The 19844-nt window shown below is 40.6% G+C and overlaps 1 protein-coding gene across 10 annotated transcripts in view; it reads right to left on the reverse strand.

Moving 5' to 3' along the window:
- Positions 1–367: 367 nt before the first annotated feature.
- The window catches only part of BRD8 (bromodomain containing 8), a 32878-nt gene continuing 13401 nt past the window's right edge, over positions 368–19844 (reverse strand). For 4 of the 10 annotated variants that reach the window (XM_077911819.1, XM_077911818.1, XM_077911820.1 and 1 more), the window contains 17 exons: positions 19391–19671; positions 18599–19051; positions 18187–18280; positions 17939–17985; positions 16967–17181; positions 16693–16785; positions 16434–16502; positions 15896–16073; positions 14678–14782; positions 14160–14204; positions 9567–9848; positions 8258–8521; positions 7427–7584; positions 3076–3165; positions 2909–2977; positions 1318–1495; positions 368–749 (listed from right to left, as the gene is read on the reverse strand). In XM_077911819.1, the coding sequence (XP_077767945.1) occupies positions 699–749; positions 1318–1495; positions 2909–2977; positions 3076–3165; positions 7427–7584; positions 8258–8521; positions 9567–9848; positions 14160–14204; positions 14678–14782; positions 15896–16073; positions 16434–16502; positions 16693–16785; positions 16967–17181; positions 17939–17985; positions 18187–18280; positions 18599–19051; positions 19391–19671 (2672 nt within the window). In that variant the 3' untranslated portion in view covers positions 368–698. Of the gene's footprint in view, positions 750–1317; positions 1496–2661; positions 2744–2908; positions 2978–3075; positions 3166–7426; positions 7585–8257; positions 8522–9566; positions 9849–12144; positions 12536–14159; positions 14205–14677; positions 14783–15895; positions 16074–16433; positions 16503–16692; positions 16786–16966; positions 17182–17938; positions 17986–18186; positions 18281–18598; positions 19052–19390; positions 19672–19844 lie in introns of those variants that run through there. The other 6 variants (XM_077911821.1, XM_077911824.1, XM_077911825.1 and 3 more) reach the window with 4 other exon arrangements.

Consider the following 19844-nt stretch of genomic DNA (forward strand, 5'->3'; position numbering starts at 1 on the left):
AGGGAGAGAGAGAGAGAGAGGCAGAGACACAGGCAGAGGGAGAAGCAGGCTCCATGCACCGGGAGTCCGACGTGGGATTTGATCCCGGGTCTCCAGGATCGTGCCCTGGGCCAAAGGCAGGCGCTAAACCAATGCGCCACCCAGGGATCCCTGTCCTCATCTTATTTAACCCTCATAGCCATTTCAAGGACACTTTAATTACATCAACCTTATAAATAATGAGACAAATCATAAGCACTCTCCCCTCATCCCACACCATCCCGTTCCAGACATTTTATGTAAGAACCCATGTCAAATACCTTACAGTCATTCTACCAGATGCTGTCCCATTTATTCCCTGATTCTGTAATCATTAAAAAAAGCAATCTTCAACTTGTGAAATAACATTTATTTATAGAGCAGTTATAAGAGTTGTTTAATTACATCTAAATCAAGCCTATGAAACAGAAAAAGTGAGCAACATTTACTGCATCACCCCAAATCTCAGCTTTCCCCATTTTTTAAATTGTCTACAGGCACCTTTGACTCCTTGGTTGTGACTTTAATGCATTTTTCTTACTAGAAAAGACAACAAAAAACTGGTAAACAAGTATTGGGATCTTCTCTGAGTCTCATATAAGAGGTCTCAATTCCAGAAAAGGTCAGGATAGCAGCTCTTGGTTAAGAGGTTTTCCATCATCTACAGGGTTGGCTGGTTCTCATTCCAAGCTATTTAAGTCTCTTCTTTTGTCTAACCAAATACTCAGCACCTACAGAGTCAAGGCAGATAGCAAGCTATGAATCTATGGAAAACTATAGAGATTAGAATGCAGTTTTCTTTTTTCTGCAGCAAGGTTTGACTATGCTTTTTTTCTTTCAAAGTATGATCCTGCCCAGAAAAGAAACCCTGAAAGGTCATCTTCTGGCTACAATGTCTTATTATTGTAGACGGGACAGTATGAATCTATATCAACAGGTAGCAACCAAAAAATGGATAGTGATTCCAGCCTCTGGTTCGCATGTTTAGCTCTCTGACTTGAGGCTCCGGAAGCAGGAGCTCCTATTACTTAGCTATCCCCAGCTCCCTTGAGACTTCTTTACAGCTGCCTGTCTTCCTATACTACTTTACTTCATTATCTATGAAAGCTAGTCCTACAGAGGCTTAGGGTTTTCCAAAGCAATAGGTACAATGTCATTATCTATGGGCCCTTAACCATGTCTAAACATAAATTCTGAGAACATAAAGTCACTTTAACACTACTCTTATTCTCATAGACTTTCTAAAATCAGATTCCAGAGACTGTACTCCTTTTTCTTACAGCTCTCTACATACAGTACCTGAATCTGCTCCAAGACTTCTCGCTGCATCTCCACAGCCATATGGTACACATGGTGATCAGAGTCATTGTACATCACAGCATTTTGGAACATCAGCATCAGGTCTCGCTGGAACTGAGCCATGGTACGAATCCGTCCCTTAGACAGATTCCTTTTCAGGCTAGTTAAGTCCATAGGTCTACAGATGGCCAAGAGAAACCACAGGAAATCAAACCTTTATGTGGGACCTAACATTATCTCTTGGAGAACGAGCTCTTAATGAAAACAACAGTAAAGATAACAATTCCCATCAGATAATAAAATAGCAACAGCCGCTAACATTTGATTTTTTATAATAGACTAAGTGCTTACCATGCCAAGTATGAAGTACTTTCTATATTAATTCATTTGATCCTCTCAGTAAACCTATAAAGCTAGGTACCTTACTATCACCAACTTGCAGGGAAGAAACAGAACTAAAGAGGTTAAGTACTTGCTCAAAGTCACACAGCTTGGATTCCAATTTAGAAGCAGCCTGACTCCCACAAACTTAGCCACTATACTCTACCACTGTAGGAGAGATGTTGGTCCCTTGTACCAAAGTTGTAAAGAGCTCCAATGATTAGTATGTCACATGGGAGTTATTAACTGTTCACAATATGTAGTCATATACTAATTGTTTAATCTGCTTCTCTTACTACACAATCAAAAGCTAAGAATTTTTTTTCCTTTTGTGGAGATGAAAAGATTATGAATCAAGTGAATGTTTAAATAACTATTTAATGAGACACAGAGAGTGTGTATTATAAAGGAAAATACATAGCAGTGTAGAAAGAGGACTAAACTGGGAATCTGGGGTTTAGTTCTAGTTCTGCTATTCACTGTTGATCACCCCAGTCAAGAGTACCTCTGAGCCTTACCTTCCTCATCTATAAAATGAAGGAATCTGTCTCTAAACATCCTTTTCTGATCTTTTACATTCTATTAATACAATGGTTTATGACTGCATTTTAGATGAACTATGCTATAAAAATCCAAAATAGTGCCAACAACCAATACTTACAAGCATTTGGATTACCATCTTGGCCTTAGCATATTTATAATGGCTAGTTGAATATAGTGTTCTTTTAAAAATTTTGCTCCAGAAGCTATCAAAAACTATCAAAGGCTAATATAAGATTATAACGAATGGATATTACTTAAAAATGAATACTGAAAAAAAAAGGTCTATCATTTTCCTTTTGTTCCCTGCATTCCTTCTCAAATGAAGACCAAGCTTACCATAACTTTACAAACTTGTTCAGATGTAAAATCTATCTTGAGTTTGTAAGTAATGTAAATGAAATAAAGAAAAGATCAGGGCACCTGGCTGGCTCAGTTGGTAGAAGCATGTGACTCTTGATCTCAGGGTTCTGACTTTGAGCCCCACATCAGGCATAGCGATTACCTAAAAATAAAATTGAAAGAAAGAAAAGAAAGAAAAGAGAAGAAAAGAAAAGAGAAGAAAGGGAAAGAAAGAGAGTAAGGGAGGGAAGGAGGGAAGGACTGATCTAATGGATTGGAAAAAAAAGTATGAAAAGACAGATATAAAAGCAACCAGCCTTTCACTGACCTTTTCACCACATCCTTGTATCCTGGGGCCTGCCTTTCTGACACAGGCTTCAGAAAAGGACTGCTGAACCTGTTAAGGGACAAACTCTGAGAGGATGAGGAAACTCATCAAAGTCACTGTAAATGAGAAGAGTGGCTGTGAAGACCAAGGTAGGCTTGGAGACCTACCTGTGACTGGCAATCATCTTCCAGACTGGCAGGAGAGTCTTCTTAAATAGCAAGTGATCCTGAACAGGGTCATTCTGGCCTAGATCAGACCTATGGGATAAAACAGGACACAAGGAAAGAGTAACTTCACAAATGGTATTCTGTCTCTCCCAGGTAGGTAAAGAGATTTTCTCAATATATAATGCTCTTAGTTAATATGGGAAAGAAGTAACACCATAGAAATTAAAACATATTTAATGCTTCCATAAGAGACCCCAAACCCTACAAATATTCTCTTACTGGTCACTATTATCTTTTTTTTTTTTAATTTTTATTTATTTATGATAGTCACACAGAGAGAGAGAGAGAGAGGCAGAGACACAGGCAGAGGGAGAAGCAGGCTCCATGCACCGGGAGCCCAATGTGGGATTCGATCCCGGGTCTCCAGGATCACGCCCTGGGCCAAAGGCAGGCGCTAAACCGCTGCGCCACCCAGGGATCCCTGGTCACTATTATCTAATGGAGTAGTTGCTTTCTACTACCGAACTACAATTGCCTCTGTCTTTTGAACTCTTGCTGATTTGCTCTTCAGCACTTGTGACTCTAAAAACACTGGTGTATGAAAGTAGTCTTTGTTCACTGATGCTTCCCAAGGGCCTGACATATAGTAAGAGCTCAAATATTTCATAGTATTAAGTATTTTTTTTAAGATTTTATTTATTCATGAGAGACACACAGAAAGAGAGAGGCAGAGACCTAGGCAGAGGGAGAAACAGACTCCATGCAGGAAGCCTGATGTGGGGGACTCAATCCTGGGACTCTAGGATCACGCCCTGAGCCAAAGGCAGACACTCAACCGCTGAGCCACACAGGCATCCGTATTACGTATTTTATAAATGAACCTATGATCCTATGTTTATGCCGAAATATGCCACATTAATAAGTATTTTTCCTACATTTCCTGAGAAGGAAATACTTGGTGTCACATCTCATGGAAATCTCTTATGTTTCATCTGAATGTGGCACAATTTACATATTTCTCCTTTTCACTAAGAAAATACCTAAGAAAAATTCATTTTTCGTCATGGCCCTTTCTTCTCTGGGCTAAATTGTCTAGTTTATTTTTTCTTCCAGGTGCTACTGTCCAATGTTTTATTTGATCTTATGATTTTCCCAGTTGACAAATTTTCTCTTTACTCCAAAGTTTAACACTATGTTAAACTTCCCACTTTTTATATACTGCGTTAATCTCTCAAAACGGGTTCTTCTCACACCTCATGTTTCACACCCTCTATGCTTTATATACCATACTGTGTGTGTCCATTTGAGCACATCTCATTTTATCTTTCTCCAAGTTGAACAATTCTAAACAACTATCTATTTTCAGGATATAGTATCTTACCTGCATCTGAAATATATACACAAAAATCAACTTGTCCTTAAACCAGAACCCTATCAGAATAAGGCACTTAAAAACCAAAACCCCCTTCCTTTGTTTCTGATCAGTTAGCCAAAGTGAATAATAGTTCCCTGGTACTAGGGAAATTTTGTTCATACATCCACACAACAGGTATTAAGTTTCCATTATATGAAAGATACTGAGTTAGGTTTTGTAACCTCATAATTGATCACCTTTGCAGTATTTTAAGAAATAATCCCTTGCTTACCTTTATTTCCACTTATTTGGAAATGCATGTCAAGCAACTACAATTAAAAATGTAGAGTGGTACTCCAGAGGCCTTCTTTCTATGTATTCCTGAGAGTTAGTACCAACTAAGGGACAGCCAAGAAAAAGAAGAGCCTGGAGTATGTTCATCTTCTAAAGTGGTCTTTTTTTTTTTTTTTAAGATTTTATTTATTTATTCATGAGAGATACACAGAGAGAGAGGCAGAGACAGAAGCAGAGGGAGAAGCAGGCTCCATGCAAGGAGACTGACGTGGGACTCGATCCCCGGTCCCCAGGATCATGCCCTGGGCCAAAGGCAGGAGCTAAACCGCTGAGCCACCCAGGGATCCCCCCCCCCAAAGTGGTCTTAAGCTTATGTGATTATAATACAAAAACTCAGCTTCTTAGCTTCCCTTAAGCCATCTGGTCAGGTAGACTCAATTACTGTTATCTATTGCTTTCCAATAATTACTTCATGTTTATCCTAAATCCTAAAATAAGACCATGGATTTTGCCATTCAAGATGCTAAAATGTCATGAGATAAAATGTCCCAGATTAGATTTTCTGTTTTATGAATAGTCATCATATGCCCTCTGTTCATACTTACAGAGAGTTATAGAAAAGCAAAGAAAGCAATTCCTCAACAACATAGGTATTAAGCTGTGTTCTACTTGTGTAACAAAACTTTGAAATCCGCTACCTAAAAAACAACCTTTCATGCTATCTTCTTTTAGTGGATAGATACAAGACTAGGCTCAGAAAAGGAATTACTTATTACTATAAGAAAAACAGTTTTTCTTTTTTTTTTAATTTTTTTAAATATTTTTTATTTATTTATGATAGTCACACAGAGAGAGCGAGCGAGAAGCAGAGACATAGGCAGAGGGAGAAGCAGGCTCCATGCACCGGGAGCCCGACGTGGGATTCGATCCCGGGTCTCCAGGATCACGCCCCGGGCCAAAGGCAGGCGCTAAACCGCTGCGCCACCCAGGGATCCCAGAAAAACAGTTTTTCTGATTTAAAAAGAAATTCCCTTTACTAAAAAAAAAAAAAAAAAAAAAAAAAAAAGATTCCCTTTAGTCTCATAATTATTTATAAAAAGACAAGACAATTATATAAACAATTTCCCAAGATCTGTGGGAAAAAAACAAAGGAGCTCACAACTTCAAAATAATTTTTAATCTCAAGTTGCAAGGAGCTTTTAGTATTTTTGAAAGAAGTATAGTTTCAGTATTAGACTTTGAGGGACAATCTGACTGAGCAATATTTTCTGAATAAATATAGTAATTAAAGAGAAAGGTTACTGGGGCACCTGGGTGGCACAGTGGGTTAAGCATCCAACATTTGGTTTTGGCTCTGATTGTCATCTCAGGGTTGTGAGACCCAGCCCCATGTTAGGCTTTGTGCTGAGCACACTCTGCTAAGGTTTCTCTCTCTCCCTTTGCCCCTCCTGGCCTCGCATGCAAACACTCTCAAATAAATAAATAAATCTTTTTAAAAAGGGAGGGGTGCCTGGGTGACTCAGTTAAGTGTTTGCCTTGGGTTCAGGTCAAGATCTCAGGGTCCTGAGATGGAGCCGCATGTCGAGCTCCCTGCTCAGAGGAGTGCCTGCTTCTTCCTCTACTTGTTGCTCCTGCCCTCTTCCTGCTGCTCCCCGTTTGTGCATGCACAGTGTGCACTCACGCTCTCTCTCAAATAAATTAAAATCTAAAATAATAAATAAATAAGTAAAAATAAAGAGAAAGTTTATTTATGAAAGAGATTTTCAATGTGGACGAAACAGACTTTTTTTTTAAAGATTTTATTTATTTATTCATGATAGACATAGAAAGAGAGAGAGAGAGAGAAAGAGGGGCAGAGACACAGGCAGAGGGAGGAGCAGGCTCCATGCAGGGAGCCCGACCCAGGACTCGATCCCAGGACTCCAGGATCCCGCCCTGGACCAAAGGCAGGCGCCAAACCGCTGAGCCACCCAGGGATCCCGAAACAGACTTTTTTTTAAAAAGTAGGCTGAGGGATGCCTGAGTGGCTCAGAGGTTAGGCATCTGCCTTCAGCTTGGGGCGTGATCCTGGAGTCCTGGGATCGAGTCCCACATGGGGATCCCTGCATGGAGCCTGATTCTTCCTCTGCCTGTGTCTCTCATGAATAAATAAATAAAATATTTCAAAAAATATATAAATAAAGTAGGCTCTATGCTTAACATGGAGCTTGAACTTATAACCTCAAGATCAAGATTCACATACTACTGACTGAGCCAGTCAGGAACCTGAGACAGATTTCTTTTATTTATTTATTTATTTATTTATTTATTTTTTATTTTTTTTTTTAATTTTTATTTATTTTATGATAGTCACAGAGAGAGAGAGAGAGAGGCAGAGACACAGGCAGAGGGAGAAGCAGACTCCATGCACCGGGAGCCTGACGTGGGACTCGATCCCGGGTCTCCAGGATCGCGCCCTGGGCCAAAGGCAGGCGCTAAACCACTGCGCCACCCAGGGATCCCCAGATTTCTTTTATAAGAGGAAAACAGAGACTTCTATTTATACAATAAAATTACATTTAATTATATTTCTAGTGTTTTCAAATTTTAATTTCCTTTTTTTAACTTACAAATTAATCCATGTTCATGGTAATGAATTCAAATAGGCATAAACAGAAGTAAAAATTTGAATCTTAACAACCCTGGATAGAAATCCATACTTACAATGTTGAAGAGGTAGCATGGCTGAAAAGGATATCCACCAGAGGAGTCTCCTGAATGCTGAACCCATCATCACACTCTGTTGAAGAGGGCTGGTCTTCCATTTCTGACACATATCCTTCACCCTGGTCTTCCTCTTTGGATTCTTGCTGAACCTCCCCCTTGGAATGCCAAGTAACAAAGAAAAGTTTAGAAAGAGATTTACTATCTGCAAGGTAATTTTACATGGGGTAAATGAAGGCTGACCTTAACGTGGAGTCAATTATATAAAGCTATAAAAGAGAATCAGAGAAAGGTGACTTAACTACACCGTAGTCAATGAATTCTTGGTAACAATTTGGCTAGAAAACTGAGATTCTGTATCTCAAGAAAAAAAAGAATAATATACTCATTTCGTTTTTTTTTCCTTCTCTTTTTTTTTTTTTAATAATATACTCATTTCTAGATGGATGCTGTATTCTTTTAAAACTGTCAGTATGACCTGTGGCCCTGAAATTACAGATAATATTCATCATAATGGCATTCTAAATTTTATTGATTGCTCACTGTGAGCCAGGCAGTAAGCAAAATGCTTTCTTTACATGAAATGTCTCACTTCAACTTCATAGCAAACCTAAGGTAGAGAGAGCACCACTATTCCATTTACAGCAGAAAAAAAAAACGAGGTTCTAAGATGTTTACTGACATACTTAAGGTCACACAGTTAAGCAGTAAAACCCAGATTTGGACCCAGGCATCTAAACTCTCTGGAGTTAGCTTATGTGCCCTAACTACTATGTTCTGCCTCCCTGGGCAGAGGACCAATCAGCCAGCTAGTTTAAGTTACTCACTTACCTCTTCACTCTCTGTGGATAGTCGCTGAATTACACAAACATCTGAGGGAGCTGGAGCCACCTCTGGCCTTCCATTTTTTCCCAATGGCTTCTCAGCTACCATGGGGTCTAGCCTAGCTGAAAGCTGTTCAGGCTCTCTGCATGGCTCTTCTCCTTCAGTAGCTTCCATTTCTCTTTCCTCTTGTTGTCTGGTACCAGATGAAAGGCAGTGACCTTCATTTGATTCTTTGCTGCTAATGCACAATGGCTCCATTAAATAAGCTACCTGCAATCATAGTATGCATACGAACACTAGTGGAAACCATTATCTACATATCAATAATGTTACATGATTACAGTGACCCAGTTTGAGATGCAAACAGATTACTCATTCATTCTACCATTTAAAATGTATAAAGTAACTCAGATACCCAGACACTGAACCACTTATTAGGAACCTAATGGTAATAGATATGGTTCTTGCCTCTTCAGAGAGCTTGAGTTCTAGTTTTTCATGTCACACGTCAACTTTGATCAATTGGGAGTGGGTATATAGAAAACTACTGAAAATTTTGTCTGCCACAGGCAATGCAGAAAGAAGTAACAACATGTTAAAATGGATTCTTGCTGATCTTGACCTAGGTTCTCCTGATGTGTGAAGTTGCCACATAAATATAAACTCTGTCCAACTCGGTTTATTTCTGGCCCTCAACTCTAAAACCAGTGTAATAAGGACACTGTAAAATAATGTCTTGAAGTCATAATGTTAAAACCTTCAAAGAGTGTGGATGTCACCTCCCAGGACTCCAAAAAATGAATTGCAACAGATATTCATAAGGCAAAACAAAAACAAAAGATATTCATAAGGCAGTCCTGCATATGGAAATTCTACTTCCTATGACCCTGGGCTCTTAATTAATTAATTAATTTTTTTTTTGGCGGGGGCTCTTAATTTAGACTGAGATCTTAGAACACTTGGTCAAAAAGTATTCAGCACATATTTTGTATTATTAGCACCAAGTGCTACAGACATAGCAATTAGTTTCTGCCACTGTGGAGCTTGCATTTTAGTGAACAATATTAAGAGTAGTAGAAATATGTATGGGCAAGCACTCTCTTAGAAAGTTGAGACTTTTTTATTTTTTTTTTTAAGATTTTATTTATTTATTCATGAGAGACACAGAGAAAGAGAGGCAGAGACACAGGCAGAGGGAGCCCGATGCAGGACTTGATCCCGGGACTCCAGGACCATGCCCTGGGCTGAAGGCTAAACCACTGAGCCACCCAGGGATCCCTGAGACTCAACTTTGGAAATAATGGCTTCCCATTACCTCAGAGAGAAAATGGAGGAGATTCTGGCGGCTGACTTGCTCTGCCTCTTCCTGAGATTCCTCACTGCCTCCGTCCCCCACAAGCAGCTCACTAGGTTCTCTCCCTGGGCTGCTTTCCTCTAGTTCCTCAGCCCCTGGCTCCTCAGTTTCTCTCCAGCTGCCCACATCAAGATCCAGACTGGAATCCCATGAACTGAAGAGGGACCTGCAGTCGTTGCTCAGCTCAGAGTCATTGGGATAATAATCTGGCTCCGAATCGAACCAAACCCACTCATGCCCCATCTGTAAATACACAGAAAAATGCATTAAGTTCACTCATATTACAATTTCTTAGGCATTTTCATGTCTAAAGTTCAGTAGAAAGATAAGAGATCAGAAACTTCTTTCTACTCATCATCACACATAATAAAAGCTAGCTGAAGGGAGACATCAGGGGATGAAATCTTTGTCATTGGGAATAAAATGAAAAAGCCCCAAGTCAAACAGTTGTTTTTGTTTTTAGATTTTATTTATTTATTCAGGGGAGGCACAGAGAGAGAGAGAGGCAGAGACACAGGCAGAGGGAGAAGCAGGCTCCATGCAGGGAGCCTGACGTGGGACTCAATCCCAGGACCCTGGGATCAGGCCCTGAGCTGAAGGCAGGCACTTAAACTGCTGAGCCACCCAGGGATCCAAGTCAAACAGTATAAAAAAGGTATTACCCGGTAATTTTTTCTTGGGTTTCCTCACACTCCAAAAGAAAAGAACAGGAGCATATCTAGCTCCTCTAGCATAGTAGTTCCTCTATCCCAAATCACCCTTAAACTCAACTGGAAGACAATACATTTGAGGAACAAGAGCTATTTTGCTCAGTGTGTAGACATCTATCAACCACTAAGTCCTCAAAATATACTTTAAAATTATCTGTGGCATCCTTCTGGTCATATCCAACTCACTTCGCAGAATGAGAACTGTATCAAGTTTTAAAAGTATCTTCCTTTCCTCTCATTACACTACACGATCCTGTTTTTTTTACCCCTTTCTCCTATTTTTAAAGTAGGCTCAACACCTAGCATGGAGCCCAATTCATGTCCCTGGGATTAAGACCTGGGCTGAAATCAAGAGTTGGATGCTTAACTCTCTGAGCCTGAGAGGACTGCTCTTTTTCCTTTTACAAGTTTCAGTGTTCTTGCTTGTCCTTTGCTTCCTCATTAATACTCACTTAAAATAAGGTCTACGTTTTGAGGTTTCAACTTTGTTCCCTACTGGAATAGTTCTCAGATCTCCACCTTTACTTCTTATGTGCATTCTGGTCTCATTTTTCCATGCACCCAAAGGACTATTCCCTTTAGGTGCCCTACCATCTGCTTCAACTCAACATTTCTAACTAAAATCACTTCTGTTTCTATCTTAAAAAGCATTCGCTTTCTCAAATTCCCTTATCCCCCTTATCAACACTATTTTCCCAATTCTCTTTACTTCTCTTATATTCAGGAAGTAACCCCACTTCCCAATTTTCATCCACAATAATTTTTCTCAAAACCCATCCTCTGTTCTTGAATAAAATGTCATAGCCCCCTGGTTTCTGGATTTTTAATCCAATCTACCGTTAAGCATACCCGTCATGTTCTCTGTCAACCCAAACTCTATCTGCATCCTTTAATGGAACTCCTCTACAATCTTCTCCCATTTTTAGGGCTTCACTGCTTGTATCACATGCAAGTTTGTAGACTGCTTTGGGAATATATTGTACTTCCTTAAAGTAGTCTCCACTCCCAGAGTGGCACTCATTGAGGGGCTTGAACCTGAGATCAAGGCCTGAGCTGAGATCATGAGTCAGATGCTTAACCGACTGAGCTACCTAGGTGCTCCTATACTATAATTACTAATCTTTAACTCCTGGATTGACTGAATTCCTATCACCCCGTAAGACTATCTGCTACTGCCTTAGCATCCTAACAAGCTTCAGAGTTTAAGCCAGAAAGATCTGTGACTTATATTTCATAAACATATCTTTTTCAAGAAGGCTCAACATATGAGACAATACCCTATTAATGTCCATTTCTTTATAATAAAAGGCTCATGACTAGTTCATTTCACATAATTTTTATTTAGTAACAAAAACTGAAACTCAAGTAATAAATTTGCTAACTCTGAAACTGATTTTGCCTTCAAGTAGCAATGAATTCTAAAATACACAAGAACCCTACATAAAGGATGAGGAAGGAAATAGTGCTATACTGTCCTAGATATACCATCTGCAAAGATAGGACACTAAGTAGGACAAATGTCTGAGATAAAGGTCAGTGCTACCTATGTCCACGTTCTAATCTTCATTAAAAGCAATGCCATGAACAGAACTCTGAAAACATTTAAGTTTTCCCAAACATTCCAGAAAAACATATCATCCTCATTGCACAATGCAGCACTTTAGAACATTAGTTATAATTTCAATATTGATTACTTACCTTCTCCAAGCTGAACAGTTCATATCATAATACCACTTCCCCCCCAATCATCTTATTTCCACAGACAAAACAATTATCGCACAGAAAAAAAACCACAAGTTTTTCACACACACACAGAACACACCAAAGGCTAAAGTTTTCTTTTCTCAGTTTATTGTGTATACATATACACTTCACAGGTGTTTTGTTTTTGTTTTAAAAAGTCTGTACACTTCACAAGACAGTACAAACTAGCTACAATCTGCTAGCTACGCATTAGGACATTAACACAGCCCATGATTTTTGCCCTAAAACAGGCAATTGTGCTACTTCAACTCTCTGAGAGAGTTTCCCCAGCTCATGTCACATGGCCCAGATGCCTCCTCTTCTGTATCTTCCACTTCTGGAACTGGGCCGACAAGCCCAAGCTCTTTCTTGTTTACTTCTACTTCAGGTTCAGCTCAATGAGGATACTCTGAAGCTTCACTTTTTCATCTTCATATCTGCTTCAATGGCACAGCGGCGCCCCCTGGTGCCCCCATCCTAGATGATAGGCAGACAAAGAAATTGAGCATGAGTGAGTTGATTAGAACCTGAGAGAGAAGTTTCAACAATGCTGGGGGATTTGGTTTCTTGGGGGAAGGAAGAGAATCAGCAGAAAAATCCAGGAAATAAGAGGTACAGATCTGTCTTCCCACAGAGTGGGCTAAAAATTCCTGGCAGTAGTTTGTGAGAGGAAATGTAGGACAGAGTATTTTGCTCCTGCCCACCACAGAGGTCCCTGGGGTTTCATCTGGGGTCCCAAAGAATGACTATTAGTCATCCCACCCAGGCCCTAAACTGTGTTCAAAGAAACAGAAAGAGTAAAAGAAAGGTGGGAGGGTCAGAAAGGGCAGTGGATAGTGATATTCTTGGCTAACATACCTGTCCAGCTTGTTGGTCCCTATAAGAAAGGCCTTTCCTGCAGACTGACCCTGGCACTAGTTCCCTAGCACCTCCTGACAGTTGTTTTCCATGAGATCAGGACAATCAGAAGGCTTCTTTCCATCTGCTGCTCTCTCCCTGCAGCCCAGCTCCTTCCTCTTGTGCAATACTTTGCTGTCTTCAATAGATAAAAGATCCTATTAACCAGCTTTGCAACAGCCAGCCAACTGCTTGGGGATCCAGAGTCACTGTTGCAGGCCAGTAAGAAAGAAGGGAGATTACAGTGTTCGGTCCGTGGTACAGGCTGATGCCTGTAGGCAAGATGAATTGGTGAACACTTTTGCTGGGCTAGGCCATTTTTACATTTCTAACATGCAAGGACTCTAAAGTTTACAGAGCTCATGAACACAAGCTGCCTTTGAGGCGACATTAAAAATAAAAATACCACCTTGCATTTGTTTAACACTTTAATTTTTTTCAAGCCAATTCCATAGCTTGATCTTATTATCCTCACAACATCCCTGTGAGGTAGGCTGGACAGGTACCTGGTTATATTAGGTCCATCACACAGATAAGGAAAACAAGGTTCCAAAAGATAATCCAGTGAGTTTAAGATCATGTGATTTTCTAGCCTGATGTCTTCCATTACATCATGTCTCAGTGCCCCAGAGTGTCATTCAATTCACAGAGGAAAACAGTAAGTGTTTAGGGCTAGCTTTATTAAGTTTATCTCTAATTCTACCAGCCACTACTGTATGTGGTACTCATTGTTAGTAAGATCCTTATCTTAAATTTTACCGAATATTTGTGTTATCAGGCATCAGTCTTGTAACTTACTATTAGGGAAAAGGAGAAAAATGATGTGCTGGGTATCTGTTGGTATGAGGAACACTTAAAAAAGGCAGCTAGCCGCTACTGCTCTAAGCAATCTTTTATTTGTAAGAAAAGAATTGGCAAAAGGTGGAATCAAGAAATGAGGAGCAGGTGCATCCTAGATCCTTACCAAGAATACCTCATTTCAGCATGGTGAACTTATAAATAGTCCCTACCCAGCCCACACACGCACACATGCAGAAAGACAGGAATGCAGAAGAAGAGACAGACTCTTATTCAATGATCTGAATAAAGATAAGTTCAAGACATTGCCACGGTCTGCATGTTGGACTTCCCTCTGCCACCCACCCCCAGCAGGAGCTGAGAATCTTTGTGGCAACACCACCCCTTGCAACCATTCAATACTTACAAAGAGAGAGAGAAGGAAGGCAGGAGAGCCCATGGGGACACTGTCCTGTTAGAGGACAAACAAACACTGATCAGGTTCCACAGAAACTCTCAGCCGCAAGCACCCCAAACCTCAGGACAGAGACACAAGCACTACACACACAAAGACAAAATTTAAAAACTCAAGAACAAGAGGAAAGAGATCCAAAAGCAGTCTGGCCATAATGCTTTCTGGAACAGGAACTGACGGTCCCCAACTGCTGCAAAAATCATTTCCCCTACTTTGAAGGCACTCACTCAGAGAAAGTAATAATCCACTCATTCAGCTCACAATTTCTCATGTGACTGGGTATTTCAGGCACAGCGAGTGTGTTTCAATGTTTGGATGAGTACATCCAAAGATTTACGTATGTTTGAACACCACTGGAATATAAAAGCCCAGCAGTTACCAAGTAGTAAGTAGTAACATAAGGTTCCTTGGATGCTTCAGACTTCTAGCTCTGGAACACTGGCATACAGGCTCTTTCTTGGTCTCCTCACCTTCTCTGAAGAATCCTGTTTGCGGGTAGAATCTCTCCCACGAAGACTTTTAGCACTGATCCCAGATTCAGATGTCTGCATAATCAACTGTGTGGCAAGGAATTGCTATAGTGAAAAGAAAGACAGTTGACCCTTGAGACCTGATCCAGTAGGGAAGAATTAAGACTCTTTTGGCTTTGTAAATAGGACTTCATGTCATATCCTTCTGCAAACAGCATTCTAATACTTCTCAACTGAATCCAAGTTTAGCATATTAGGTTGTTTTTTTTTTTTTTTTTTAAGATTTTATTTATTTATTCATGAGAAGCACAGAGAGACAGAGAGAGGCAGAGACACAGGTAAAGGGAGAAGCAGGCTCCCTGCAGGGAGCCCAATGTGGGACTCGATCCCAGGACTCTGGGACCATGCCCGGAGCCGAAGGCAGACGCTCAACTGCTGAGCGACCCAGGCATCCCTAGTGTATTAGGTTTTATTTTTTTATTTTTTTATTTATTTATGATAGTCACAGAGAGAGAGAGAGAGGCAGAGACATAGGCAGAGGGAGAAGCAGGCTCCATGCACCTGGAGCCCGATGTGGGATTCGATCCCGGGTCTCCAGGATCGCGCCCTGGGCCAAAGGCAGGCGCCAAACCACTGCGCCATCCAGGGATCCCTGTATTAGGTTTTAATTCTAGTTGTACATGCTAAAGGATGTAAAAATGCCAAATGTCTCTGAATTTTTGGCTATAATCCAGAATCAGTATCTCTTAAGAATGGGAAAGAGAAAAAACCTAGATGAACCAAAGGCCATTAGGCAATTTAATTTAGCAGACTATGCAGATATAGACAACCTCCCTTGAAATTCAGTATCTCAAACGGTGCCTGATAATGCAAACTATAGAAATAGATTATCTGCGATGAACAGAAATCATTTGTTGACAGTCAACTATATACATACTTAATGTAATTTAAAAATACAAATTCACCATTTTATAAAAAATTTACCCCCCAAATATTAAAAAACTTCAGGAAACTGAAGTATTTGCCCAAGAAAGGCAGAATATTCTCATAATTCTTTTACCAAACAACACGAATCCATCAAGAATAAAATTTAATGTTCCTGTGTCTCTGATTACTATTCTAATAAAAGCCAAGCACCCTTTCCTGACATCAATATAAATCCTTCCCTTGAGTATTTTCCTTTCATCGTTACTAAAACACTGAAGATCCTCAAAGTACCTGGATTTGCTCTAAGACATCTCGCTGCATTTCTACTGCCATATGATAGACATCATGGTCCGAGCTATTATACATTACAGCATTCTGGAACATCAGCATAATATCCCGCTGAAATTCAGCTGTGCTGCGGATCAGTCCATTTTCAATGTTTTTCTTAATAGTTGACAAATCCATAGGCCTAAAAACAAAACAAAAACAGGTAAATGGAGGGGAAGAGGACTCAACTGGATCCAAATATATTATTATCATACATGACTTCTTAAATATGCCCTTAGTCTTAGCTGCCAGGACTGAAGTACCAACCCCTCACCGCACAACATGCACTTAATTAAAAACAAGGCATCTTTTACAGTAGGTATTGGCTAAGAATGGTAACAGAAGTCTATCTTTTGTGATCCAGCCACTGAAATGATCAATTTACCACTTTTACTCAGATCAAAAACATTTGCTTTAAACATTCTGTGTAAAGCAAAAATCCACTAAGACTGAACAACTTACAATTCAGGCAAGTCAGCATGCTGAATGGATCATGGCTTACCTCTGTACAATGCTATGGTAGCCAGGTGCTATATCATCTGTAACAGGCTGCAGGAAGACATTGGCATATCTGTCCAAAAAAGAGTAAGGTGCAATTAATTACTGACTTACCCTTCAGAAGCACAGGTAAGGGAACTTGATTTAAGTAGCTGAAGGCTGTAAAAGTCAAAGCCACCGATCCCATATAAACCCAGCCAGACTTTTTCTCCTAACATTGAGAAGAAGCATGAGAAACATACTGACTGGTAAAGCTCACTCACCTATGATTAGCTGCAGCTCTCCATACAAGCATGATAGCTTTCTTCCAGATTTTCTGTGCCTGAATGGCTTCCTGATCTTCACTACAGACAGAGCTGAAATAAAAGAAGGGAGTCCCACTAAGCCTAAGTCCAAAAAAAATCCTTATCATTTCTTGTGAACTATTAGTTCCAGGCCAAGAAAGGGAAGATGAAAAAAATAAGACTGAAGAAAAAGATCCTCTCCTACTTCTCACCTTCACGGTCTTGAACTCAAAGAAGAATCTCAGATACTCACAACTGTGAAGAAGCAGGGCTGCTGGGGATGGAGTCTGCCAGTGTATGGGACTGCAGTGTAGCATTGTGAATGCTAAAGCCATCATCGCTCTCGCTCACAGGTGGCTCATTATCCATTTCTGACAAATAGCCTTCTCCTTGATCTTCTTCCTTAGCCTCCTCTAGGCTGGCAGCTTCGCTGACTCCATCTTCCTCCTCATCCTCACCTGGGGCATCCTTAGACACAGTGTACTCCAGTCAACAAATGCAAGCAAAGCTATCCAGCAAAGCGTCATTAAACATGGTCTTTTGGATTAGATGAGTTCTAGAAAATGACCTCACACTGCTTCCTGACTGAGCCCTCTATCACTTACACTACCACGTACACTCACTGATCAAGTAATATAGAACCTGGACAAAGAATAAGACCAGGATCTTTTTCTTGAAAGGAAGAAAAAAAAAGCTACTTACTTAAGACTAAGCTAAGAGGCGTTCCTTCTTTCCCCTTGCTCTTGAGAGGAACTCTGACCCTGGGTACAAAGTTATCAAAAATAGTTTTTATTTTGTGTCTCCTCTGATGGAGCAAGCTCATATCACAATACTTTAAATCTGTTACCACTACTTTAGTAATTCTAAAAAGAATATTCCAGGGAATTTTCTTTGGATAGTGTAATTAATAATCTGATTTCTTCTATGTTCTCCCTGATTCTGGCAGCCCTATTTACTCTAAATCACTCTGGAGGTATCAAAGCTTTGTTGTGCATTATGTGCGAAAGAAAGCTCTGTGTGATGTTCACAAATTCTTTCAGATGGGAAGCACATGGCCATAGTACTGCCAGTATGCCTAACTGTCCACTGCCAACTTTTTTCCATGCAACTCCTTAACTAGTCATCTCAGAGAATCAGATGCACGTTTACTATAATTCTTTAAAAAGGTAGTGCTATTGGGAGATCTAGTCACACAGCAAGAGGAATAAAGAAAAGTCTGAAATACCTTTATCTGGCTTCCAAAAATAGTCCCTGATTCTTCTTTCAATGAGTCTGCAGAGGAGAGAAAGACTACCTGAAGATTTTTCCACCTCAGCCTTCCCCTTCCTATGGACAATCATCCCCTGCAGCTCTCCTTTCCATGCTGACCTATACTACCTCCTCTACTTTCCCACAGCCCACAATCCCTCAGAAGCCAAAGCAAAGGATGTCAAGTTAGTTACAGAGAACAGATTTCCTGGCCATATCATTTACCTGACATTTCAAACTTGTGCTGAGTCTCTGCCTCTAAAGGATCTTCAATGGGATTGGAGCCATGTGATGGAGACAACATGCTTTCAGGGGATGCCTGAAGACCAAAAAGAATAATTACCCTAAGTACAGATACATCACTTCAGCTTACACAGTGACGAGACTACAAAAGAAATTCTAAGTTTTCCAATGAAAAGACTACAAAAGAAATTCTAAGTCCTAACAGGACTAACAGGAATCTAATGGTCACCGTAAAAGGAACAGGATAAGCACATGTAGCATTCATCTTATCTGTGGCTTTGGGCGTATCAACCATGTGAGAATTCAGGAATGCAAGAAGAAAACCAAAGGCCTGAAAAGTCAGCTCTTACCTAAGGTATAACCCTTCATCCTCCCAGCCCCTGATTTTAAATACCTCTGTCTTCACAGTTGTAAGTGGAGTCTCATCGCCTTTCCCACTGGAAACATCTGCTTCAGCAATCTCTCCAGTGGCAATACTTCTGGGTTCCTCATCTAACTCTTGACTCCTGAGTTCTGGTGGCTCCATACTTGGGGCTGGAACAACTCCAGCTACTATTTCAGGACCTGAGATGCCTTGTTCTGGTTCCGCAGGTTCCATTTTAATCTCAACACTAGGCTCTCTGATGTCTACCAGTTCATGGATTCCTTTGTTTTCTGTTTCCTCAAAGTCCAGCCTTTCTTGCTTGACTGTCATCTCTGGTGCAGGAAGAGATACTGGCTTATCCCGCTCCTGCTGGATCGGGTGCTCCCAGGGGCCAGGCAGGGACTGGGGATCATCATTCTCTTCACAGAATGACAGTGCCGCTTCTACTGCTGCCACATCCAGCACTTCAGGATGATCATCTACCTGTACCATAATATATACCGTTGAAGTCCCCCCAAAAAGCAGCCCAAATCCCTCAATTCTATAAGCACCAAATGAGATAGCCTCAATCTGCATCTTCCCTCTACATGTAGTAGAAGCAACCAAAGGACAGGTACCTATCCTGTGCAAACCGAAACACAAGGATGGCTGGGGAGATGACCAATGTGAGCAACAAAGGGCTTTGGGATTAAGGAGATGGAAATGGGCAGAAGCAGAACTGTCTGTTTATGTAATTCTTACTACAAGCAGCAAGAAGAAGCTGAGAAGAGAAGCCTATGCAGAACTCACGAGAAATTCTTTTGGGCTTTGCTGAATAGTTACCTTGTCCTCAATAATGGCAATGATGTCGCCAACAGTCTCAAAGTCAAGCTCTTCACCTGTGTAAGACACAGCAATATCCATCTTCTCAGCCAGATCTAAATCTTCCTTCCCATCTATGCTGGGAGCCTTTGACCCCCCAGGGGCCTCTGCTACCCCTGATCGGAAACACTCTTCTTTGATAGAATTGATGATCATGGAGATTTCGCTGCTATCCATGGAAACAGTCACAGTATGTGGATCCCCCACAGCCTCCATGGGGACACAAGTGTCAGGCTGACTCACTGAGTAACAGGAAGAGAAAAGCATTTCATTTGATACCAAGTGACAACCTGGAGATCAACCAAAGCTATAGACAGGTATCAAGTACCCACACACTTAAGCTCAGAAAAAGTTTATCTTAGATCTACATCTTCATATGTTCTCTTGTCCCCGGTTTTATCTAGAAAGTAGGGTG

This window comes from Canis aureus, chromosome 10, assembly GCF_053574225.1.
Source record: "Canis aureus isolate CA01 chromosome 10, VMU_Caureus_v.1.0, whole genome shotgun sequence".
In the NCBI taxonomy this organism is placed as follows: domain Eukaryota; kingdom Metazoa; phylum Chordata; class Mammalia; order Carnivora; family Canidae; genus Canis; species Canis aureus.